The sequence below is a fragment of the Sinohyriopsis cumingii genome, chromosome 4 (genome assembly GCF_028554795.1).
Source record: "Sinohyriopsis cumingii isolate HCF-2022 chromosome 4, ASM2855479v2, whole genome shotgun sequence".
NCBI lineage: Eukaryota > Metazoa > Mollusca > Bivalvia > Unionida > Unionidae > Sinohyriopsis > Sinohyriopsis cumingii.
The window spans coordinates 52,198,213-52,221,431 of NC_142964.1; the positions used below are offsets into that span (position 1 = coordinate 52,198,213).

General features: G+C 33.8%; 1 protein-coding gene across 1 annotated transcript in view; it reads right to left on the reverse strand.

Annotated features, from left to right (window-relative positions):
- LOC149801160 (intermembrane lipid transfer protein VPS13A-like) overlaps positions 1-23,219 on the reverse strand; it is a 354,720-nt gene that overhangs the window by 139,258 nt on the left and 192,243 nt on the right. The window contains exons 47-50 of the mRNA XM_089956772.1: positions 21,466-21,623; positions 12,865-12,936; positions 10,477-10,518; positions 3,330-3,505 (exon numbers count right to left, since the gene is read on the reverse strand). Coding sequence (XP_089812898.1) covers positions 3,330-3,505; positions 10,477-10,518; positions 12,865-12,936; positions 21,466-21,623 — 448 coding nt within the window. The remainder of the gene's footprint in view (positions 1-3,329; positions 3,506-10,476; positions 10,519-12,864; positions 12,937-21,465; positions 21,624-23,219) is intronic.

Below are 23,219 nucleotides of genomic sequence, written 5' to 3' on the forward strand. Positions count from 1 at the left end.
GAGGAACAGATACAACAAAAAGGCTTGAGGAACAGATACAACACAAAGGCTTGAGGAACAGATACAATATAAAGGCTTGAGGAACAGATACAACGCAAAGACTTGAGGAACAGATACAACATGAAGGCTTGAGGAACAGATACAACACAAAGGCTTGAGGAACAGATACAACACGAAGGCTTGAGGAACAGATACAACACAAAGGCTTGAGGAACAGATACAACATGAAGGCTTGAGGAACAGATACAACATGAAGGCTTGAGGAACAGATCCAACATGAAGGCTTGAGGAACAGATACAACATGATGGCTTGAGGAACAGATACAACATGAATGCTTGAGGAACAGATACAACACATAGGTTTGAGTAACAGATACAACACGGATACAACATGAAGGCTTGAGGAACAGATACAACATGAAGGCTTGAGGAACAGATACAACACAAAGGCTTGAATAACAGATACAACACAAAGGCTTGAGGAACAGATACAACATGAAGGCTTGAGGAACAGATACAACATGATGGCTTGAGGAACAGATACAACACGAAGGCTTGAGGAACAGATACAACACAGATACAACATGAAGGCTTGAGGAACAGATACAACATGAAGGCTTGATGAACAGATACAACATGATGGCTTGAGGAACAGATACAACATGAAGGCTTGAGGAACAGATACAACACAAAGGCTTGAGGAACAGATACAACACGAAGGCTTGAGTAACAGATACAACACAAAGGCTTGAGGAACAGATACAAGACAATGGCTTGGGGAACAGATACAACACAAAGGCTTGAGGAACAGATACAACACAAAGGCTTGAGGAACAGATACAACACAAAGGCTCGAGGAACAGATACAACATGAAGGCTTGAGGAACAGATACAACATGATGGCTTGAGGAACAGATACAACACGAAGGCTTGAGGAACAGATACAACATGAATGCTTGAGAAACAGATACAACACAAAGGCTTGAGGAACAGATACAACACATAGGTTTGAGTAACAGATACAACACAGATACAACATGAAGGCTTGATGAACAGATACAACATGAAGGCTTGAGGAACAGATACAACATGATGGCTTGAGGAACAGATACAACATGAAGGCTTGAGAAACAGATACAACACAGATACAACAGGAAGTCTTGAGGCACAGATACAACATAAAGGCTTCAGGAACAGATACAACATGATGGCTTGAGGAACAGATAAAACATGAAGGCTTGAAAAACAGATACAACACAAAGGCTTGAGGAACAGATACAACATGATGGCTTGAGGAACAGATACAACATGAATGCTTGAGGAACAGATACAACACATAGGTTTGAGTAACAGATACAACACGGATACAACATGAAGGCTTGAGGAACAGATACAACATGAAGGCTTGAGAAACAGATACAACACAAAGGCTTGAATAACAGATACAACACAAAGGCTTGAGGAACAGATACAACACTAGGTTTGAGTAACAGATACAACATGAAGGCTTGAGGAACAGATACAACATGAAGGCTTGAGGAACAGATACAACATGATGGCTTGAGGAACAGATACAACATGAAGGCTTGAGGAACAGATACAACACAGATACAACATGAAGGCTTGAGGAACAGATACAACATGAAGGCTTGAGGAACAGATACAACATGATGGCTTGAGGAACAGATACAACATGAAGGCTTGAGAAACAGATACAACACAGATACAACATGAAGGCTTGAGGCACAGATACAACATGAAGGCTTCAGGAACAGATACAACATGATGGCTTGAGGAACAGATAAAACATGAAGGCTTGAAAAACAGATACAACACAAAGGCTTGAGGAACAGATACAACACAAATGCTTGAGGAACAGATACAACACGAAGGCTTGAGGTACAGATACAACATGAAGGCTTGAGGAACAGATACAACACGAAGCCTTGAGCCTGTATGTCGTATCCGTATACACAGCACTGCTGCAAAATGTGTGACCTTGACAATTAGGTCAAAAGGTTGAACAAGCAAGTTGCAGAATTAATTATTTTAACTTTATAATCATTCATCCACAAGAAGAAAACAATTCATTAATGGATTTAAAATTATAAGCAAATGAAGAAACTTGAATCAAAATCTGAATGCAAATTTTGTATGCTGTGACCCCGATTCCAAAGTCAAAAGAGCTACAAGTATGTCCCAGTGTAAGACATCTATGTTGTATAATGATTCACCCAAATATGAACAAAATCAAGAAAGATAAAAAATATAATCAATTGAAAATACTTTAACCAAAATCTAACTTTATGCAAAAATTTCCAAGACTTTGACTCCAGGGTAAAAGGCATAGGCAAATATGTCAGAGAATGGATCGTCTTTGCTGCATAATGATTTATGCCAAGTATGATAATCCATCAAGGGATTTAAGAAACATATGCAAATTAAAAAACTTTAAACAAAAATCATAAACTGTTGATGCCATCAATACCAACAATGCTGTTGCTGCCACTGGAAAAGTGACTGCTATGTCTTGCTTCCCACTATGTCTGCTTGATAAAAATGATATTCGTTTTTTTGTCCAAGTTACAAGAAATGAAAACAAAACAAAACACAGAAGCACATGTGATAAATCCAGCAATGTAATAATTATACACTGCATAAAATAAATTCAGAATTATTACCTAAATTATATAACTGGGACAAATGTCAATACACTTGTGTAAAAAGAAATCTGAAATGTTAAAAGACACAGTAGTCTTCTAAAGTACAACCATTCTGCAGTGGTGATAGGCAAATTGATTTATTGTGAAATTACCAATATACATCTCTCCCTTGTTATAACACAAAAATTAGGGTTCAAAACTGCTGACCACAATATGTACTGAAATTCATTATATTAAGAATTGCAAGATGTATTGAGAATAGTATAAAATATAGAACAGTAACACAGCTAACACGATAAAAAAAGTAAATAATGATGTCTTGAAAAGGAAATGAAGATACAAGACTAAGTTTCACTTTGTTTTTTGTCAACCTATATTGTTATACAATGGTGTACTTTTAGTCATACGGTCCATACTGCATATCATGTTATAACAATGTGTTATAATGGGGGAGAGCTGTGCCAGGATTGAGACATGCATACTTATAATGGATATTTATAAGAATGTGTGTGTATGTGTGTGTGTGTGTGTGTGTGTGTGTGTGTGTGTGTGTGTGTGTGTGTGTGTGTGTGTGTGTGTGTGTGTGTGTGTGTGTGTCTGTGTGTGCTTATAAAGCATGTAAAGGTATTATGTTGAATATGGTTCATACCATCCATCTATCATTACCTTTTCTTAAAGCCCAGCTTGCCATCTATTTCATCCCAATTCTCATCCTGTTCCTCATTGTCCCCATCCTCCTCATCTGCCTTTAGTTCCACATTTTCTTTGATGTCCCGGTGGTTACCTCCACTGTTACTGCCAGGGTAGTACACATTACAGTCAGTAACATAGTCAGGGTGAACCTGTTCAAAATGAGAAAGTTGTACCAGCTTTGAAAGTACACAACTCTTTAAATATACAGAGAACATTTACTGATTTTACTTTTGGCAATCAAAAAGTATGCTTCTCTTGAACTATAGAAAGTTTTGAGGTGTCACAGCAATTTATTTTGGCTTTCAAACCAGTTGTAATATGGATTGGAATGTGATACTAGAAACATACAACATAAAATCATATAATATTTGTCCCATATAGACCTTTTCAACATTTTCCAAATTCCAAGGGTTGAACAATATCTTTTCTGGGCAGCAAGAGCAACAATAAGCCTCATTTACAGTCTCGGATATCATATAAATTGGTCCCATTTAACCCAGACCATTTAACCTGGACCAATTTATGCAAACCCAGACAAACTTTCTGAAGTGTGATTTCTCAGTCATGCTGACTAATAGAATGGATAATTCTGAATGAATCACTGAATTCAGTTTGGTTGCTTTGAAAGAATATCTCAGCTTTTGTACTATTACTCACTTAAAATCTGGTATAGGTCTAACTTCGAAAATAGGATACGAATGATAGAGGCAACCTATATTTAACAGTCATGGAATGTGGTCAGAGTAAAAGTTAATCTATAGATATGACAATGAAGATTTAATGGAGAGACATTTATGTGGATTTAACGGGGAGACATTTATGTGGATTGAATGGAGAGACATTTATGTGGATTGAAACAGGAGACATATATGTGGATTGAATGGAGAGACATTTATGTGGATTGAAACAGGAGACATTTATGTGGATTGAATGGAGAGATATTTATGTGGATTGAATGAAGAGACATTTATGTAGATTGAATGGAGAGACATTTATGTGGATTGAATGAAGAGACATTTATGTAGATTTAATGAAGAGACATTTATGTAGATTCAATGGAGAGACATGCAGATTTAATGGGGAGCTATTTATGTGGATTTAATGGGGAGACATTTATGTGGATTGAATGAAGAGACATTTATGTAGCTTGAATGGAGAGACATTTATGTGGATTGAATGGAGAGACATTTATGTGGATTGAATGGAGAGACATTTAAGCAGATTTAATGAAGAGACATTTATGTAGATTGAATGGAGAGACATTTATGTGGATTGAATGGAGAGACATTTATGTGGATTGAAACAGGAGACATATATGTGGATTGAATGGAGAGACATTTATGTGGATTGAAACAGGAGACATTTATGTGGATTGAATGGAGAGATATTTATGTGGATTGAATGAAGAGACATTTATGTAGATTGAATGGAGAGACATTTATGTGGATTGAATGGAGAAACATTTATGTGGATTGAATGGAGAGACATTTATGTAGATTGAATGGAGAGACATTTATGTGGATTGAATGGAGAGACATTTATGTGGATTGAATGGAGAGACATTTATGTGGATTGAATGAAGAGACATTTATGTAGATTGAATGGAGAGACATTTATGTGGATTGAATGGAGAGACATTTATGTGGATTGAATGGAGAGACATTTATGTGGATTGAACGAAGAGACATTTATGTAGATTAAATGGAGAGACATTTATGTGGATTGAATGAAGAGACATTTATGTAGATTGAATGGAGAGACATTTATGTGGATTGAAACAGGAGACATTTATGTAGACTGAATGCAGAGACATTTATGTGGATTGAATGGAGAGACATTTATGTAGATTTAATGAAGAGATATTTATGTGGATTGAATGGAGAGACATTTATGTAGATTGATTGAAGAGACATCTATGTAGATTGAATGGAGAGACATTTATGCGGATTGAATGAAGAGACATTTATGTAGATTGAATGGAGAGACATTTATGTGGATTGAATCAAGAGACATTTATGTAGATTGAATGGAGAGACATTTATGTGGATTGAATGAAGAGACATTTATGTGGATTGAATGGAGAGACATTTATGTAGATTGAATGGAGAGACATTTATGTAGATTGAATGGAGAGACATTTATGTAGATTGAATGGAGAGACATTTATGGTAGATTGAATGGAGAGACATTTATGTGGATTGAATGAAGAGACATTTATGTAGATTGAATGGAGAGACATTTATGTGGATTGAATGAAGAGACATTTATGTAGACTGAATGGAGAGACATTTATGTGGATTGAATGAAGAGACATTTATGTAGATTGAATGGAGATATTTATGTATATTGAATGGAGAGACATTTATGTAGATTTAATGAAGAGACATTTATGTGGATTGAATGGAGAGACATTATGCAGATTTAATGGGGAGCTATTTATGTGGATTTAATGGAGAGACATTTATGTGGATTGAATGAAGAGACATTTATGTAGATTGAATGGAGAGACATTTATGTGGATTGAATGAAGAGACATTTATGTAGATTGAATGGAGAGACATTTATGTGGATTGAATGAAGAGACATTTATGTAGATTGAATGGAGAGACATTTATGTAGATTGAATGGAGAGACATTTATGTAGATTTAATGAAGAGACATTTATGTAGATTGAATGGAGAGACGTTATGCAGATTTAATGGGGAGCTATTTATGTGGATTTAATGGGGAGACATTTATGTGGATTGAATGAAGAGACATTTATGTAGATTGAATGGAGAGACATTTATGTGGATTGAAACAGGAGACATTTATGTAGATTGAATGGAGAGACATTTATGTAGATTGAATGGAGAGACATTTATGTAGATTTAATGAAGATACATTATGTGGATTGAATGGAGAGACATTTATGTAGATTGAATGAAGAGACATTTATGTAGATTGAATGGAGATACATGTGGATTGAATGGAGAGACATTTATGTAGATTGAATGGAGAGATATTTATGGTAGATTGAATGGAGAGACATTTATGTGGATTGAACGAAGAGACATTTATGTAGATTGAATGGAGAGACATTTATGTGGATTGAATGAAGAGACATTTATGTAGATTGAATGGAGAGACATTTATGTGGACTGAATGGAGAGACGATATGCAGATTTAATGGGAAGCTATTTATGCGGATTGAATGGAGAGACATTCATGTGGATTGAATGAAGAGACATTTATGTAGATTGAATGGAGAGACATTTATGTGGATTGAATGAAGAGACATTTATGTAGATTGAATGGAGATATTTATGTAGATTGAATGGAGAGACATTTATGTAGATTTAATGAAGAGACATTTATGTGGATTGAATGGAGAGACATTATGCAGATTTAATGGGGAGCTATTTATGTGGATTTAATGGAGAGACATTTATGTGGATTGAATGAAGAGACATTTATGTAGATTGAATGGAGAGACATTTATGTGGATTGAATGAAGAGACATTTATGTAGATTGAATGGAGAGACATTTATGTGGATTGAATGAAGAGACATTTATGTAGATTGAATGGAGAGACATTTATGTAGATTGAATGGAGAGACATTTATGTAGATTGAATGAAGAGACATTTATGTGGATTGAATGGAGAGACGTTATGCAGATTTAATGGGGAGCTATTTATGTGGATTTAATGGGGAGACATTTATGTGGATTGAATGAAGAGACATTTATGTAGATTGAATGGAGAGACATTTATGTGGATTGAAACAGGAGACATTTATGTAGATTGAATGGAGAGACATTTATGTAGATTGAATGGAGAGACATTTATGTAGATTTAATGAAGATACATTATGTGGATTGAATGGAGAGACATTTATGTAGATTGAATGAAGAGACATTTATGTAGATTGAATGGAGAGACATGTGGATTGAATGGAGAGACATTTATGTAGATTGAATGGAGAGATATTTATGGTAGATTGAATGGAGAGACATTTATGTGGATTGAACGAAGAGACATTTATGTAGATTGAATGGAGAGACATTTATGTGGATTGAATGAAGAGACATTTATGTAGATTGAATGGAGAGACATTTATGTGGACTGAATGGAGAGACGATATGCAGATTTAATGGGGAGCTATTTATGTGGATTGAATGGAGAGACATTCATGTGGATTGAATGAAGAGACATTTATGTAGATTGAATGGAGAGACATTTATGTGGATTGAATGAAGAGACATTTATGTAGATTGAATGGAGATATTTATGTAGATTGAATGGAGAGACATTTATGTAGATTTAATGAAGAGACATTTATGTGGATTGAATGGAGAGACATTATGCAGATTTAATGGGGAGCTATTTATGTGGATTTAATGGAGAGACATTTATGTGGATTGAATGAAGAGACATTTATGTAGACTGAATGGAGAGACATTTATGTGGATTGAATGAAGAGACATTTATGTAGATTGAATGGAGAGACATTTATGTAGATTGAATGGAGAGACATTATTTAGATTTAATGAAGAGACATTTATGTGGATTGAATGGAGAGACGTTATGCAGATTTAATGGGGAGCTATTTATGTGGATTTAATGGGGAGACATTTATGTGGATTGAATGAAGAGACATTTATGTAGATTGAATGGAGAGACATTTATGTGGATTGAAACAGGAGACATTTATGTAGATTGAATGGAGAGACATTTATGTAGATTGAATGGAGAGACATTTATGTAGATTTAATGAAGATACATTATGTGGATTGAATGGAGAGACATTTATGTAGATTGAATGAAGAGACATTTATGTAGATTGAATGGAGAGACATGTGGATTGAATGGAGAGACATTTATGTAGATTGAATGGAGAGATATGTATGGTAGATTGAATGGAGAGACATTTATGTGGATTGAACGAAGAGACATTTATGTAGATTGAATGGAGAGACATTTATGTGGATTGAATGAAGAGACATTTATGTAGATTGAATGGAGAGACATTTATGTGGATTGAATGAAGAGACATTTATGTAGATTGAATGGAGAGACATTTATGTAGATTGAATGGAGAGACATTTGTGTAGATTTAATGAAGAGACATTTATGTGGACTGAATGGAGAGACGATATGCAGATTTAATGGGGAGCTATTTATGTGGATTTAATGGAGAGACATTCATGTGGATTGAATGAAGAGACATTTATGTAGATTGAATGGAGAGACATTCATGTGGATTGAATGAAGAGACATTTATGTAGATTGAATGGAGAGACATTTATGTAGATTGAATGGAGAGACATTTATGTAGATTTAATGAAGAGACATTTATGTGGATTGAATGGAGAGACGTTATGCAGATTTAATGGGGAGCTATTTATGTGGATTTAATGGGGAGACATTTATGTGGATTGAATGAAGAGACATTTATGTAGATTGAATGGAGAGACATTTATGTGGATTGAATGAAGAGACGTTTATGCAGATTTAATGGGGAGACATTTATGTAGGTTGAATGGAGAAACATTTATGTAGATTTAACTGAGAGACATTTATGTATATTTAATGAGGAAACATTTATGTAGATTAAATGGAGAGACATTTATGTAGATTGAATGGAGAGACATTTATGTAGACTGAATGGAGAGACATTTACGTAGATTGAATGGAGAGACATTTATGTAGATTGAATGGAGAGACATTTATGTAGATTGAATGGAGAGACAATGGGCAGCATAACTCACTTGGTAGAGTGCCTGACTCATAACCACTGGGTTGTGAGTTCAAACCTCAGTACTAATGAACTGTTTTAATTACCCTTAAGCTAAGTGCTTTGCCTCAGTTTACCTTTTTTCTATTATTTGTAGTAAAAATATCTTTACAAAAAGCAAATGTTAACTTGTTTGAAAATAAACAAAAGATATTAAAATAAAGATTTATAAAATGAGATAGTCTCGATATTTTTAACTGAGACATATTCATATTTAGACATTTTAGAATTGCTAGACCTAAAAGAATCTTGAAAGAAATCAACTATTTTATAGAGATGAAAGATTAAAATAATAATGACAATAATTAAATCATAATGCAATTAAAATAGTTTATCATATATACTCACTTCTAAGTTGATTTCAACTGTATACAACATATGTTATGGCAGATCAGGGTCCATGTTGTTTCTTCTACTGACTGCTCCTAACAAGCTGCATAGACCCAGAAATGCCATTTTGCAGTTTGCAATTGGACTCAACTTATAAGTGAACATACAAAGTACTATGCATGTAAGAACAAGGTTAGAATTATAGGCAACAAATTAGCATGTAGGAATTGAACACAACAAATTAGCATGTAGGAATTGAACACAACAAATCAGCATGTAGGAATTGAACACAATAAATTAACTTGTAGGAACTGAACACAACAAATTAGCATGTAGGAATTGAACACAACATATTAGCATGCAGGAACTGAACACAACAAATTAGCATGTAGGAACTGAACACAACAAAATAGCATGTAGGAATTGAACACAACAAATTAGCATGTAGGAACTGAACACAACAAATTAGCATGTAGGAACTGAACACAACAAATTAGCATGTAGGAACTGAACACAACAAATTAGCATGTAGGAATTGAACACAACAAATTAGCATGTAGGAATTGAACACAACAAATTAGCATGTAGGAATTGAACACAATAAATTAACTTGTAGGAACTGAACACAACAAATTAGCATGTAGGAATTGAACACAACATATTAGCATGCAGGAACTGAACACAACAAATTAGCATGTAGGAACTGAACACAACAAATTAGCATGTAGGAATTGAACACAACAAATTAGCATGTAGGAATTGAACACAACAAATCAGCATGTAGGAATTGAACACAACAAATTAGCATGTAGGAACTGAACACAACAAATTAGCATGTAGGAATTGAACACAACAAATCAGCATGTAGGAATTTAACACAACAAATTTGGAATGATCCTAAAACTGACAAAAATGAAAATGAGAGGGTTTTGGATTTAAGTGCTTACATTAAGTACTCTGCTATTATTAAAGGCTTTAACAGAAACATACCTAAGTAAACAGGTACACTTACCTTAACCTTGGGGTGCAGGAGAATATCAACATCAACACCAAGCTGAAAATGACCAAAAGATGTACCTTATATATTCACATGCAAGTCCGGTCCAACTGCAAACAACATAGACCCTGATCTGCCATTGCATAATATACCAGCAAATCAGGGCTTATGCTGTTTGTTTTACTGATTAGCCCTAACAAACTACATTGACCAAGATCTGCCCATGCATTATGGGATGGCAAATCTGTGTCTGTGAAGGTTGCTGTGGGATCTGACTTGAACATGAGCATATATAGTACACTGCAATGTAAAAACATGATTAACGAACTGTTAATAAGCCCTAGCACTCAGTTTGAAAGAGTAATCATCAGTTGTATTTTTCATCCATCATCAGTTGTATTTTTCGTCCATCATCAATTGTACTGGACCCATAAATGAAACCTTTATATAATGCTAATTTTGTTGTCAAAAATGGCAGTCATTGCCTGGAGATTTTATATCAACATTGTGAAATTCGCAATTTTTAATAAGAACCTTTCAGTTGTTAAAATTTTGTATAAAAGTAAATTCAACATATACTGTAACTAACACTAGAAAACAAAGTACTGATCAATTAAGATGTTAATGCCAACTGGTCACAACATGTTAGGAAATAAGTACCAATTACATCTTAAGTCTTATCAAGTTAAATTCATATTTAATTGTAATCCTTTACTTTGGTTTTCATCTGATCATCATAACACAAATGTGATTTACCCCGCTTTATTCAAATGTAAAAATTGCAAATGAGGCATTAAAGTGTTTTGATGAGAACCTAATTAATGGCTGTGTTTAGATCAGTGACATGCAGAAGAGTTGTTAGCATTGTTATAATCAATTAAAGCTTAACCTGCTTTGTATTATCATCTTAATTACATCTCTTGTATCAAATCACGTAAAGGGGATAAAACAAATATTTAGAAGATGTGCAAATCAAACCTGCACAAGAGCAGGTATTCATGATTTTAGATTAAATCATTTCAACTGACCAATTGAACAAGGTTTCAGATAATATTATGTAAGCAGAGTGGAACCCCGCTATAATGCGATAATTGTGGTCCAAAAATTTGGATCTCGTTAATACTGGGGTCACGTTAATGTGGGGTTTTACAGTATTTTACTTTTTCAGAGAACGACTCATTGGCACATATACGTCTATTCATGTCTAATGTGCATGATGAATAGGGTATCAACACCGTTTACTATCGTGCCGTCGTGGAATGCAGTTCATCTATAATGCATGTAATTCCATTGAAAAACTGCAAACATATTTACAATATTTAATATAAAAAATTCCCAGATCATTGTGTCTGAATTCAGCATCTAATATACAGCATGAACAGAGTATCAACACCGTTTACTTGCCGTCTGATATCGTACCATCGGGGCTTGCAATTAATCCATAATATATGTAATTCCATTGCCAAAACTGCATACATATTTAAACTATACCGGTAGGCAGAGAAACGTACCTCACAAGGGATTTACTGGTGCCGAACTCTTTAAAATTCTTAGTGGTTTTCTATAACTGGTTCCTTTAGTTCTGTGCTAATTTTCATGAATAAAATATTTTTTTCAATATTTGAACGGTGCTTTACTCTAGGTATTTTCAATGGTGCATTTGTAAAGAAAAGATCCATAGAAAACTCATTTCACATCCACAAAAGCTTCATATACATCATCAAAACTTTTGGATTATATTCCAAGGAGCTTTATTAAGGTCATCAACAAATCACTCTTCATTCAAGATTTTGAACAATCTTTAAGTGTTGACATGAAGCTGTGCTCAATCCAATGAATGGCCTGGGGAGAATGCTGTCTTGTACCAACCTGAATAATTGGACTTGCTGCACCATGCCTTGTCAACATTATAATCTGCTTCACCATGCCCTGTCAAGATTGACACCTTCTGCACCATGCTTTGTCAGGATTCTGACTGCTGTACCATGCTTTGTCAATAATCTGACCTGCTGCATGATGCTTTGTCAAGCTTCTGATCTGCTGCACCATGGTTTGTCAAGATTCAGACCTGCTGCAACATGCTTTGTCAAGAATTTGACCTGCTGTACAAGTTTTGTCAACAATTTTTGTCAAGATATTTTCCACAGCAACTTTTCCTCTACAGCATTCACAAGACAGGTGAACAGACAAAATCATGGATAGATATATTTCAGTGACTTTGAAAAAATTGTTTAGTTTGTTTTTTTGGTTGTTTTTTCTTTACACATACATGCGATTACAGAATTCATGTGGACAACGTTCCTTTGCATACCAGGGCCCAGATTACAGAATTCAATTTCCAATATACAAGGGCATGTTAGTTAAGACAAAATTGCAGATTTGAAACTAATATATAATACACACCTTGTTGTCAATCTCCATCGCTGGCAGCTGGCGAGCTGTGTGAAAGGTGGAGGACTCAGGTTTTGTCAGGGACTGAAAGGTTAATAACCTGAATGAATATATCAACAAATGTATAACAACAGTGTACCAATAACCATATCACGTATAAAGAATGTGATGTTAAAGTAACTAAGTATTCAAGCCAATAGTAAAATGCAAACAAGTGATTCCCTTTTTGCCATGCCAGCCTTTTGTATATCTGGAATGTGAAAAAGTTTAACACTGGGCTTAATCTAATATGATACTAACTTATACTGACCATACAAGTTATACTGACCATACAATTTATACTGACCATACAAGTTATACTGACCATACAAGGTGTGGATGCAAAAGCAGATAAAAGGATGGCTAAAGATGTGGACAAGCTTGCTGAACATCAACCATGGTAAACTAAAAAAATTCAGTACTAATGTTTTCGCCTGACAGTTCCACTTGAAGGCCCAAGGACTGGGAAATGGGTGCATTGTTGAGTCAATTATAGTCAATATCTCAAGAAAATATAGTCAAACCTAAATATGAACTAATTTTTATACTACATACCTCTAAGACATATCAGTAGAATGTACTAATCATCAAATTCAAGTAAAGGCCTGATGAAATGTGGATGCTAAAGCATTTTCAAAAATCCATTTATACCTACTGATGTTATCATACTCACAAATTATTGCAGCTAAAAACAAGAGCCATGACCTCTGACCATAAAATCAATGTCTTAGTCCTATCAACTTGTTCCTTGTACTGTCACTAAATATCAACTTTTTCCTTGTACTGTAACTAAATATCAACTTGTTCCTTGTACTGTCACTAAATATCAACTTGTTCCTTGTACTGTCACTAAATATCAACTTGTTCCTTGTACTGTCACTAAATATCAACTTGTTCCTTGTACTGTCACTAAATATCAACTTGTTCCTTGTACTGTCACTAAATATCAACTTGTTTCTTGTACTGTAAATAAATATCAACTTGTTCCTTGTACTGTAAATATCAACTTGTTTCTTGTACTGTAACTAAATATCAACTTGTTCCTTGTATTGTAACTAAATATCAACTTGTTTCTTGTACTGCAAATATCAACTTGTTGCTTGTACTGTAACTAAATATCAACTTGTTGCTTGTACTGTAAATATCAACTTGTTCCTTGTACTGTAATTAAATGTCAACTTGCTGCTTGTACTGTAACTAAATATCAACTTGTTCCTTGTACTGCAACTAAATATCAACTTTTTCCTTGTATTGTAACTAAATATCAACTTGTTCCTTGTACTGTAACTAAATATCAACTTGTTCCTTGTACTGTAAATATCAACTTGTTGCTTGTACTGTAAATATCAACTTGTTCCTTGTACTGTAACTAAATATCAACTTTTTCCTTGTACTGTAAATATCAACTTGTTCCTTGTACTGTAACTAAATATCAACTTGTTCCTTGTACTGTAACTAAATATCAACTTGTTCCTGTATTGTTACTAGATATCAACTTGTTGCTTGTACTGTAAATATCAACTTGTTTCTTGTACTGTAACTAAATATCAACTTGTTGCTTGTACTGTTAATATCAATTTGTTCCATGTACTGTAACTAAATATCAACTTGTTCCTTGTACTGTAGCCAAATATCAACTTGTTCCTTGTACTGTAGCCAAATATCAACTTGTTCCTTGTACTGTACCTAAATATCAACTTGTTCCTTGTATTGTAACTAAATATTAACTTGTTCCTTGGATTGTAATGAAATATCAACTTGTTCCTTGTATTGTAACTAAATATCAACTTGTTCCTTGCATTGTAACTAAATATCAACTTGTTCCTTATATTGTAACTAAATATAAACTTTTTCCCTGTATTGTAACTAAATATCAACTTGTTCCCTGTATTGTAACTAAATATCAACTTGTTCCTTGTATTGTAACTAAATATCAACTTGTTCAATGTATTGTAACTAAATATAACTTTTTCCTTGTATTGTAACTAAATACAACTTTTTCCTTGTATTGTAACTAAATATAACATTTTCCTTGTATTATAACCAAATATGAAGTTGGGTAAAATTTAGTTTGCTTATATAAAAGTTACTGTTTTCATAAGCTCAATGAAGTACAATAATTCAAGCGACAAACTCTGACTTGACTCTGATGTCAATTACATCTAGTTTACAAAACTCCGTCACAAAAGTGCAGATATAATGGTGGTCTGATGTTCAGAGTTTTCATTTAGAACCAATTAAACACTGCAAAAGGTGTTAAGTGAATCTCCATGTCAATGACATCATTTGTGCAAGAAGAGTTTTGAAATGACCACTATAGTGCAATGTTGGTGGTCAGATGAAATGACCACTATAGTGCAATGTTGGTGGTCAGATGAAATGACCATTATGGTGCAATGTTGGTGGTCAGATGAATAGTCAGAACCAGATATATATTACAGCTACAATAATGTCTTAATGAAAACCCAATGTCAAAATTATCATCCATTCAGTAGAAATAGCAGAATAACAATTTATTGTCAGGATGACTTTTGGAGATTATATTACCATTTTAATATAGAAATAACTATGTGCTTCAGTAAAGAAGATTGTTAACAATTTTAAACATTGCACCATGCATTAGAAGTAGCTGTTACAAGATTTTTTATATTTTGGTATGTCAGATTAGCACCATTTTCATTCTGAACTACCTACATATCATGATAACTATTTTTAGTGACCCTCCCATCTTGGTGAAATGACCATCCATTCAAGATCTGTAAGAATAGAACAATTTTCAAGGTGGCCACCTATGACTAATACAATTTTGATTCTGGACCAATTATACATCATTAGAAGTCTTGGTGAAAATTGATATGACCAGCAACTTCTGGACCAATTAGACATCATTAGAAGTCTTGGTGAAAATCCTATATTGATATGACCATCCATTCTGGACCAATTATACATCATTAGAAGTCTTGGTGAAAATCCTGTATCGATATGACCATCAACTTCTGGACCAATTAGACATCATTAGAAGTCTTGGTGAAAATCCTATATTGATATGACCATCCATTCTGGACCAATTAGACATCATTAGAAGTCTTGGTGAAAATCCTATATTGATATGACCATCCATTCTTGACCAACTAGACATCATTAGAAGTCTTGGTGAAAATCCTATATTGATATGACCATCCATTCTGGACCAATTAGACATCATTAGAAGACTTGGTGAAAATCCTATATCAATATGACCATCCATTCTGGACCAATTAGACATCATTAGAAGTCTTGGTGAAAATCCTACATTGATATGACCATCCATTCTTGACCAATTAGACATCATTAGAAGTCTTGATGAAAATCCTATATCGATATGACCAGCAACTTCTGGACCAATTAGACATCATTAGAAGTCTTGGTGGAAATCCTATATCGATATGACCATCCATTCTGGACCAATTAGACATCATTAGAAGTCTTGGTGAAAATTCTATATTGATATGACCATCCATTCTTGACCAATTAGACATCATTAGAAGTCTTGGTGAAAATCCTATATCGATATGACCATCCATTCTGGACCAACTATACATCATTAGAAGTCTTGGTGAAAATCCTATATCGATATGACCATCCATTCTGGACCAACTAGACATCATTAGAAGTCTTGGTGAAAATCCTATATCGATATGACCAGCAACTTCTGGACCAATTAGGCATCATTAGAAGTCTTGGTGAAAATTCTATATCGATATGACCATCCATTCTTGACCAACTGGACATCATTAGAAGTCTTGGTGAAAATCCTATATCGATATGACCATCCGTTCTTGACCAATTAGACATCATTAGAAGTCTTGGTGAAAATCCTATATCGATATGACCAGCAACTTCTGGACCAATTAGGCATCATTAGAAGTCTTGGTGAAAATTCTATATCGATATGACCATCCATTCTTGACCAATTATACATCATTAGAAGTCTTGGCGAAAATCCTATATCGATATGACCATCCATTCTTGACCAATTAGACATCATTAGAAGTCTTGGTGAAAATCCTATATCGATATGACCAGCAACTTCTGGACCAATTAGGCATCATTAGAAGTCTTGGTGAAAATCCTATATTGATATGACCATCCATTCTTGACCAACTAGACATCATTAGAAGTCTTGGTGAAAATCCTATATCGATATGACCATCAACTTCTGGACCAATTAGACATCATTAGAAGTCTTGGTGAAAATCCTATATCGATATGACCATCCATTCTTGACCAATTAGACATCATTAGAAGTCTTGGTGAAAATCCTATATCGATATGACCATCAACTTCTGGACCAATTAGACATCATTAGAAGTCTTGGTGAAAATCCTATATCGATATGACCATCCATTCTTGACCAATTAGACATCATTAGAAGTCTTGGTGAAAATCCTATATCGATATGACCATCAACTTCTGGACCAATTATACATCATTAGAAGTCTTGGTGAAAATCCTATATTGATATGACCATCCATTCTGGACCAATTAGACATCATTAGAAGTCTTGGTGAAAATCCTATATTGATATGACCAGCAACTTCTGGACCAATTAGACATCATTAGAAGTCTTGGTGAAAATCCTACATTGATATGACCATCCATTCTTGACCAATTAGACATCATTAAAAGTCTTGGTGAAAATCCTATATCGATAAGACCATCCATTCTTGACCAATTAGACATCATTAGAAGTCTTGGTGAAAATCCTATATCGATATGACCAGCAACTTCTGGACCAATTAGGCATCATTAGAAGTCTTGGTGAAAATCCTATATCGATATGACCATCCATTCTTGACCAATTAGACATCATTAGAAGTCTTGGTGAAAATCCTATATCGATATGACCATCCATTCTTGACCAATTAGACATCATTAGAAGTCTTGGTGAAAATCCTATATCGATATGACCAGCAACTTCTGGACCAATTAGACATCATTAGAAGTCTTGGTGAAAATCCTATATCGATATGACCATCCATTCTTGACCAATTATACATCATTAGAAGTCTTGGTGAAAATCCTATATCGATATGACCATCCATTCTTGACCAATTAGACATCATTAGAAGTCTTGGTGAAAATCCTATATCAATATGACCAGCAACTTCTGGACCAATTAGGCATCATTAGAAGTCTTGGTGAAAATCCTACATTGATATGACCATCCATTCTTGACCAATTAGACATCATTAGAAGTCTTGGTGAAAATCCTATATCGATATGACCATCTACTTCTGGACCAATTAGACATCATTAGAAGTCTTGGTGAAAATCCTATATCGATATGACCATCCATTCTTGACCAATTAGACATCATTAGAAGTCTTGGTGGAAATCCTATATCGATATGACCAGCAACTTCTGGACCAATTAGACATCATTAGAAGTCTTGGTGAAAATCCTATATCGATATGACCAGCAACTTCTGGACCAATTATACATCATTAGAAGTCTTGGTGGAAATCCTATATTGATATGACCATCCATTCTTGACCAATTAGACATCATTAGAAGTCTTGGTGAAAATCCTATATCGATATGACCATCAACTTCTGGACCAATTAGACATCATTAGAAGTCTTGGTGGAAATTCTATATCGATATGACCATCAACTTCTGGACCAATTATACATCATTAGAAGTCTTGGTGAAAATCCTATATCGATATGACCATCAACTTCTGGACCAATTATACATCATTAAAAGTCTTGGTGAAAATCCTATATCGATATGACCATCAACTTCTGGACCAATTATACATCATTAGAAGTCTTGGTGAAAATCCTATATCAATATGACCATCCATTCTGGACCAATTAGACATCATTAGAAGTCTTGGTGGAAATCCTATATCGATATGACCATCAACTTCTGGACCAATTAGACATCATTAGAAGTCTTGGTGGAAATCCTATATTGATATGACCATCAACTTCTGGACCAATTATACATCATTAGAAGTCTTGGTGAAAATCCTATATCGATATGACCATCAACTTCTGGACCAATTATACATCATTAGAAGTCTTGGTGAAAATCCTATATCGATATGACCATCCATTCTGGACCAATTATACATCATTAGAAGTCTTGGTGAAAATCCTATATCGATATGACCATCCATTCTGGACCAATTATACATCATTAGAAGTCTTGGTGAAAATCCTATATCGATATGACCAGCAACTTCTGGACCAATTATACATCATTAGAAGTCTTGGTGGAAATCCTATATCGATATGACCATCCATTCTGGACCAATTAGACATCATTAGAAGTCTTGGTGAAAATCCTATATCGATATGACCAGCAACTTCTGGACCAATTAGACATCATTAGAAGTCTTGGTGAAAATTCTATATTGATATGACCATCCATTCTGGACTAACTATACATCATTAGAAGTCTTGGTGAAAATCCTATATCGATATGACCATCCATTCTTGACCAATTAGACATCATTAGAAGTCTTGGTGAAAATCCTATATCGATATGACCAGCAACTTCTGGACCAATTAGGCATCATTAGAAGTCTTGGTGAAAATCCTACATTGATATGACCATCCATTCTTGACCAATTAGACATCATTAGAAGTCTTGGTGAAAATCCTATATTGATATGACCATCAACTTCTGGACCAATTAGACATCATTAGAAGTCTTGGTGAAAATTCTATATCGATATGACCATCCATTCTGGACCAATTAGACATCATTAGAAGTCTTTTGGTGAAAATCCTATATTGATATGACCATCCATATCATGAGGAATAGTGATAAAAAGATTTTTAAGATGGCTGCTGCAGTGACCATACTGTATATCCAAACAGCACCATTTTCATTTAGGACTAACTAGACATCATATGTCATTTATTAAAGATTCCACGTACAAAAAAAATTTATATAAAAGAGAAGTAGTGATAAGAAGATTTTCAGAATTGCTCCCATGGTGGCCATATTGGATGTCCGAGCAACACAGTTTTTAGGATCAACTAGATCATGGGCTGAATAAGTGTCAAGTTACAAGGCAATTCACCAAGTATTTTATAAGAAGAAGTGATAACAATATTATGCTATCAGACAAAAGACAGATGGATGGACAATGTTAAGTGGATCATACAATAAGATCAGTAGTGCTAAGAAAATTTCAAATAAATTAAGGAGGATAAATGATTCAAAATAATGTAAAGTTAAGGATGTTAACATTTTTTAAAAAGATATATCAAATAAAAAAAATAATCTATAATTTAAAATAAATAAATAACATGTTCAAAAAAATGATTGGTTTTGATCCATTTTGAACACATCTGAGTTCTTGTTGAGATACAGGAAAGGATGTTAACATTTTTTAAAAGATATATCAAATAAAAAATAATCTATAATGGTTTTAAAAGAATAACATGCTTAAAAAACTGATTAGTTTTTATACAATTTTGAACACATCTGAGCTCTTGTTTGATAAAGTTGCAAATCAAATATGGTCAAAGTCCTCCATGATAATAACAAATGAGGAAATTAGTGTTCACATTTGCAATGCCTGTGATAAGACAAGGGCCATAACTCTAACAAATAGGCAAAGAATGTACTTATCATTGAACCCATCTAAGCTGAAGATGAAGCTTCAGAGCAAATTTGGTTTGAGTCAACAATGATGGATGGACAGACACCATTTCTACATATCCTCACCTTAGCAGCAGGGGACAAAAAAGCGAAATAGAAGATTTATTTTATTAAGTCCAAGAATATATATTCTCATCATGAGCAATTTTAATATTGATAGGATTAAGTCTGTAACAAAATTGGGACAGCTGGAAAAAGATGAAGGAATTGTTACAGGTGTGTAACACTAATATTGGGACAGCTGAAAAAAGATGAAGGAATTGTTACAAGTGTGTAACACCAACACTGAGACAGCTGAAAAAAGATGAAGGAACTGTTACAAGTGTGTCATACCAATATTGGGGCAGCTGTAACAAGATAAGAGAACTGTTAAAAGTGTGTAACACCAATTTTGGGACAGCTGTAACAAGATGAAGGAACTGTTACAAGTGTGTCATACCAATAATGGGGCAGCTAGAACAATATGTGAGAACTATTATAGTAACACCAATATTGGGACAGCTGGAGAAAGGTGAAGGAACTATTACAAGTGTGTAACACCAATATTGGGAGAGCTGTAACAAGATAAGGGAACTGTTACAAATGTCACACCAATATTTGGACAGTTGGAACAAGAAAAGGGAACTATTACATGTGTGTAACACCAATATTGGAATAGTCTGTACAAGATGAAAGAACTATTACAGTACAAATATTTTAATTAAAACTTCAATCCAAATTATGCACCACTATTATTACTACTATTTTTGTACATCCATTAATAAAAAAATAACTTGTAATGGTTGTATCTATCTTCAATTTATGCAAAATGTAAGAATTAGCTTTTGCAAAGGCTGGCAATTAGTCAGCTTGTTTTATTGGTTCATTTGCAATGAACAGTTATGTAAGATTCTCTATAAATAAAGGACTGACCTCGATGAAATCTTTTAGCACACTGATGGAATGAGGTGTGATATTAAGAAGTAGTTTCTCTCTTGACGAGAAAATGATGTAGTTACACGTGTTCTTTTGATCTTCCTGAGGTTCAATGACAGTTTGTGGTCCATCCACCTCATCAAATTCTTCTGGACCTATTGGATGAAGAAAATCGGTATTACTGTCTTTACCTGCATATGGTATACAGCATTGAACTAACACCCTAGATCAGAATGTGCTTTGTACACTGGTAGATTTTGGATCTATGCTATCTGTTTAGAAATTGCAAGTGAAAACAAAGATTAGTCCCTGACCTACTGATGTATTCTGTCTAAGGTGCATTTCATGAACATTATTGCTCATTATTATATAGCATTTCATGATCATTATTGCTCATTATGACATAGCAATTCATAAACATTATTGCTCATTATGATATAGCATTTCATGAACATTACTGCTCATCATGAAATAACATTTCATGAACATTACTGCTCATCATGAAATAACATTTCATGAACATTATTGCTCATTATGATATAGCATTTCATGAACATTACTGCTCATCATGAAATAACATTTCATGAACATTACTGCTCATTATGATATAGCATTTCATGAACATTATTGCTCATCATGACAGCAATTCATAAACATTATTGCTCATCATGATATAACATTTCATAAACATTATTGCTCATTATGATATAGTATTTCATGAACATTATTGCTCATTATCAAATATCAATTCATAAACATTATTGCTCATTATGTCATTGCAATACATGAACACTATTTCTCATTATGAGAGCACTTCATAAACATTTTAGCTCATTATGACATAACATTTCATGAACATTATTACTCATTATGACATTGCAATACATGAACACTATCGCTTATAATGACAGCAATTCATAAACATTATTGCTCATTATGTCAGCAATTCATAAACATTATTGCTCATTATGACAACATTTCATGAATATTATTGATCATTATGACAGCAATTCATGAACATTATTGATCATTATGATATAACATTTCATGAACATGATTGTTATTATCACATAATAATTCATAAACATTATTGCTCATTATGACATAACATTTCATGTACATTATTGATCATTATGACAGCAATTCATGAACATTATTGATCATTATGATATAACATTTCATGAACATGATTGTTTATTATCACATAGTAATTCATGAACATTATTGCTCATTATGACATAACAATGCCGCATCATCAGAGAAGTACAAAGTCAATGACTGAGTGAAATGCTTGTATTCTCCTGTACTAGGTATAAAAAATTCAATCATTTTAAACAAGCCATATTTTTAAATATACTTTTCATTTTCGAATAACAATAACACTTGAAAAGAGGTATCTATTTCAATAGATTATAAATACATGTACTTCTTTTCAGTGTTCTGGCATGCTCTTGGATTATTTAAAATTGTAACAATGTAAAATTATCTTTATCTATTTAAATAAATACGTCTTTTCAAGTCATTCTTTCTGAAGTCAATGTTAAGAATTGAGTGTGTTCCTGCCATGGCAAACACAGAATTTTTCTGCATGAATATTCACAATGATTGCATCATGTTTATTATTTTCTTAGATGCTCTCTTTAGTTAAAATTTCAAATACAGTCAATGTGTCAATCAATGACTTATTACATATACTAATATACAAGATGCAAGAAAGGCATTTCAACTTAAGAGTACCAGCAATGTTTAAA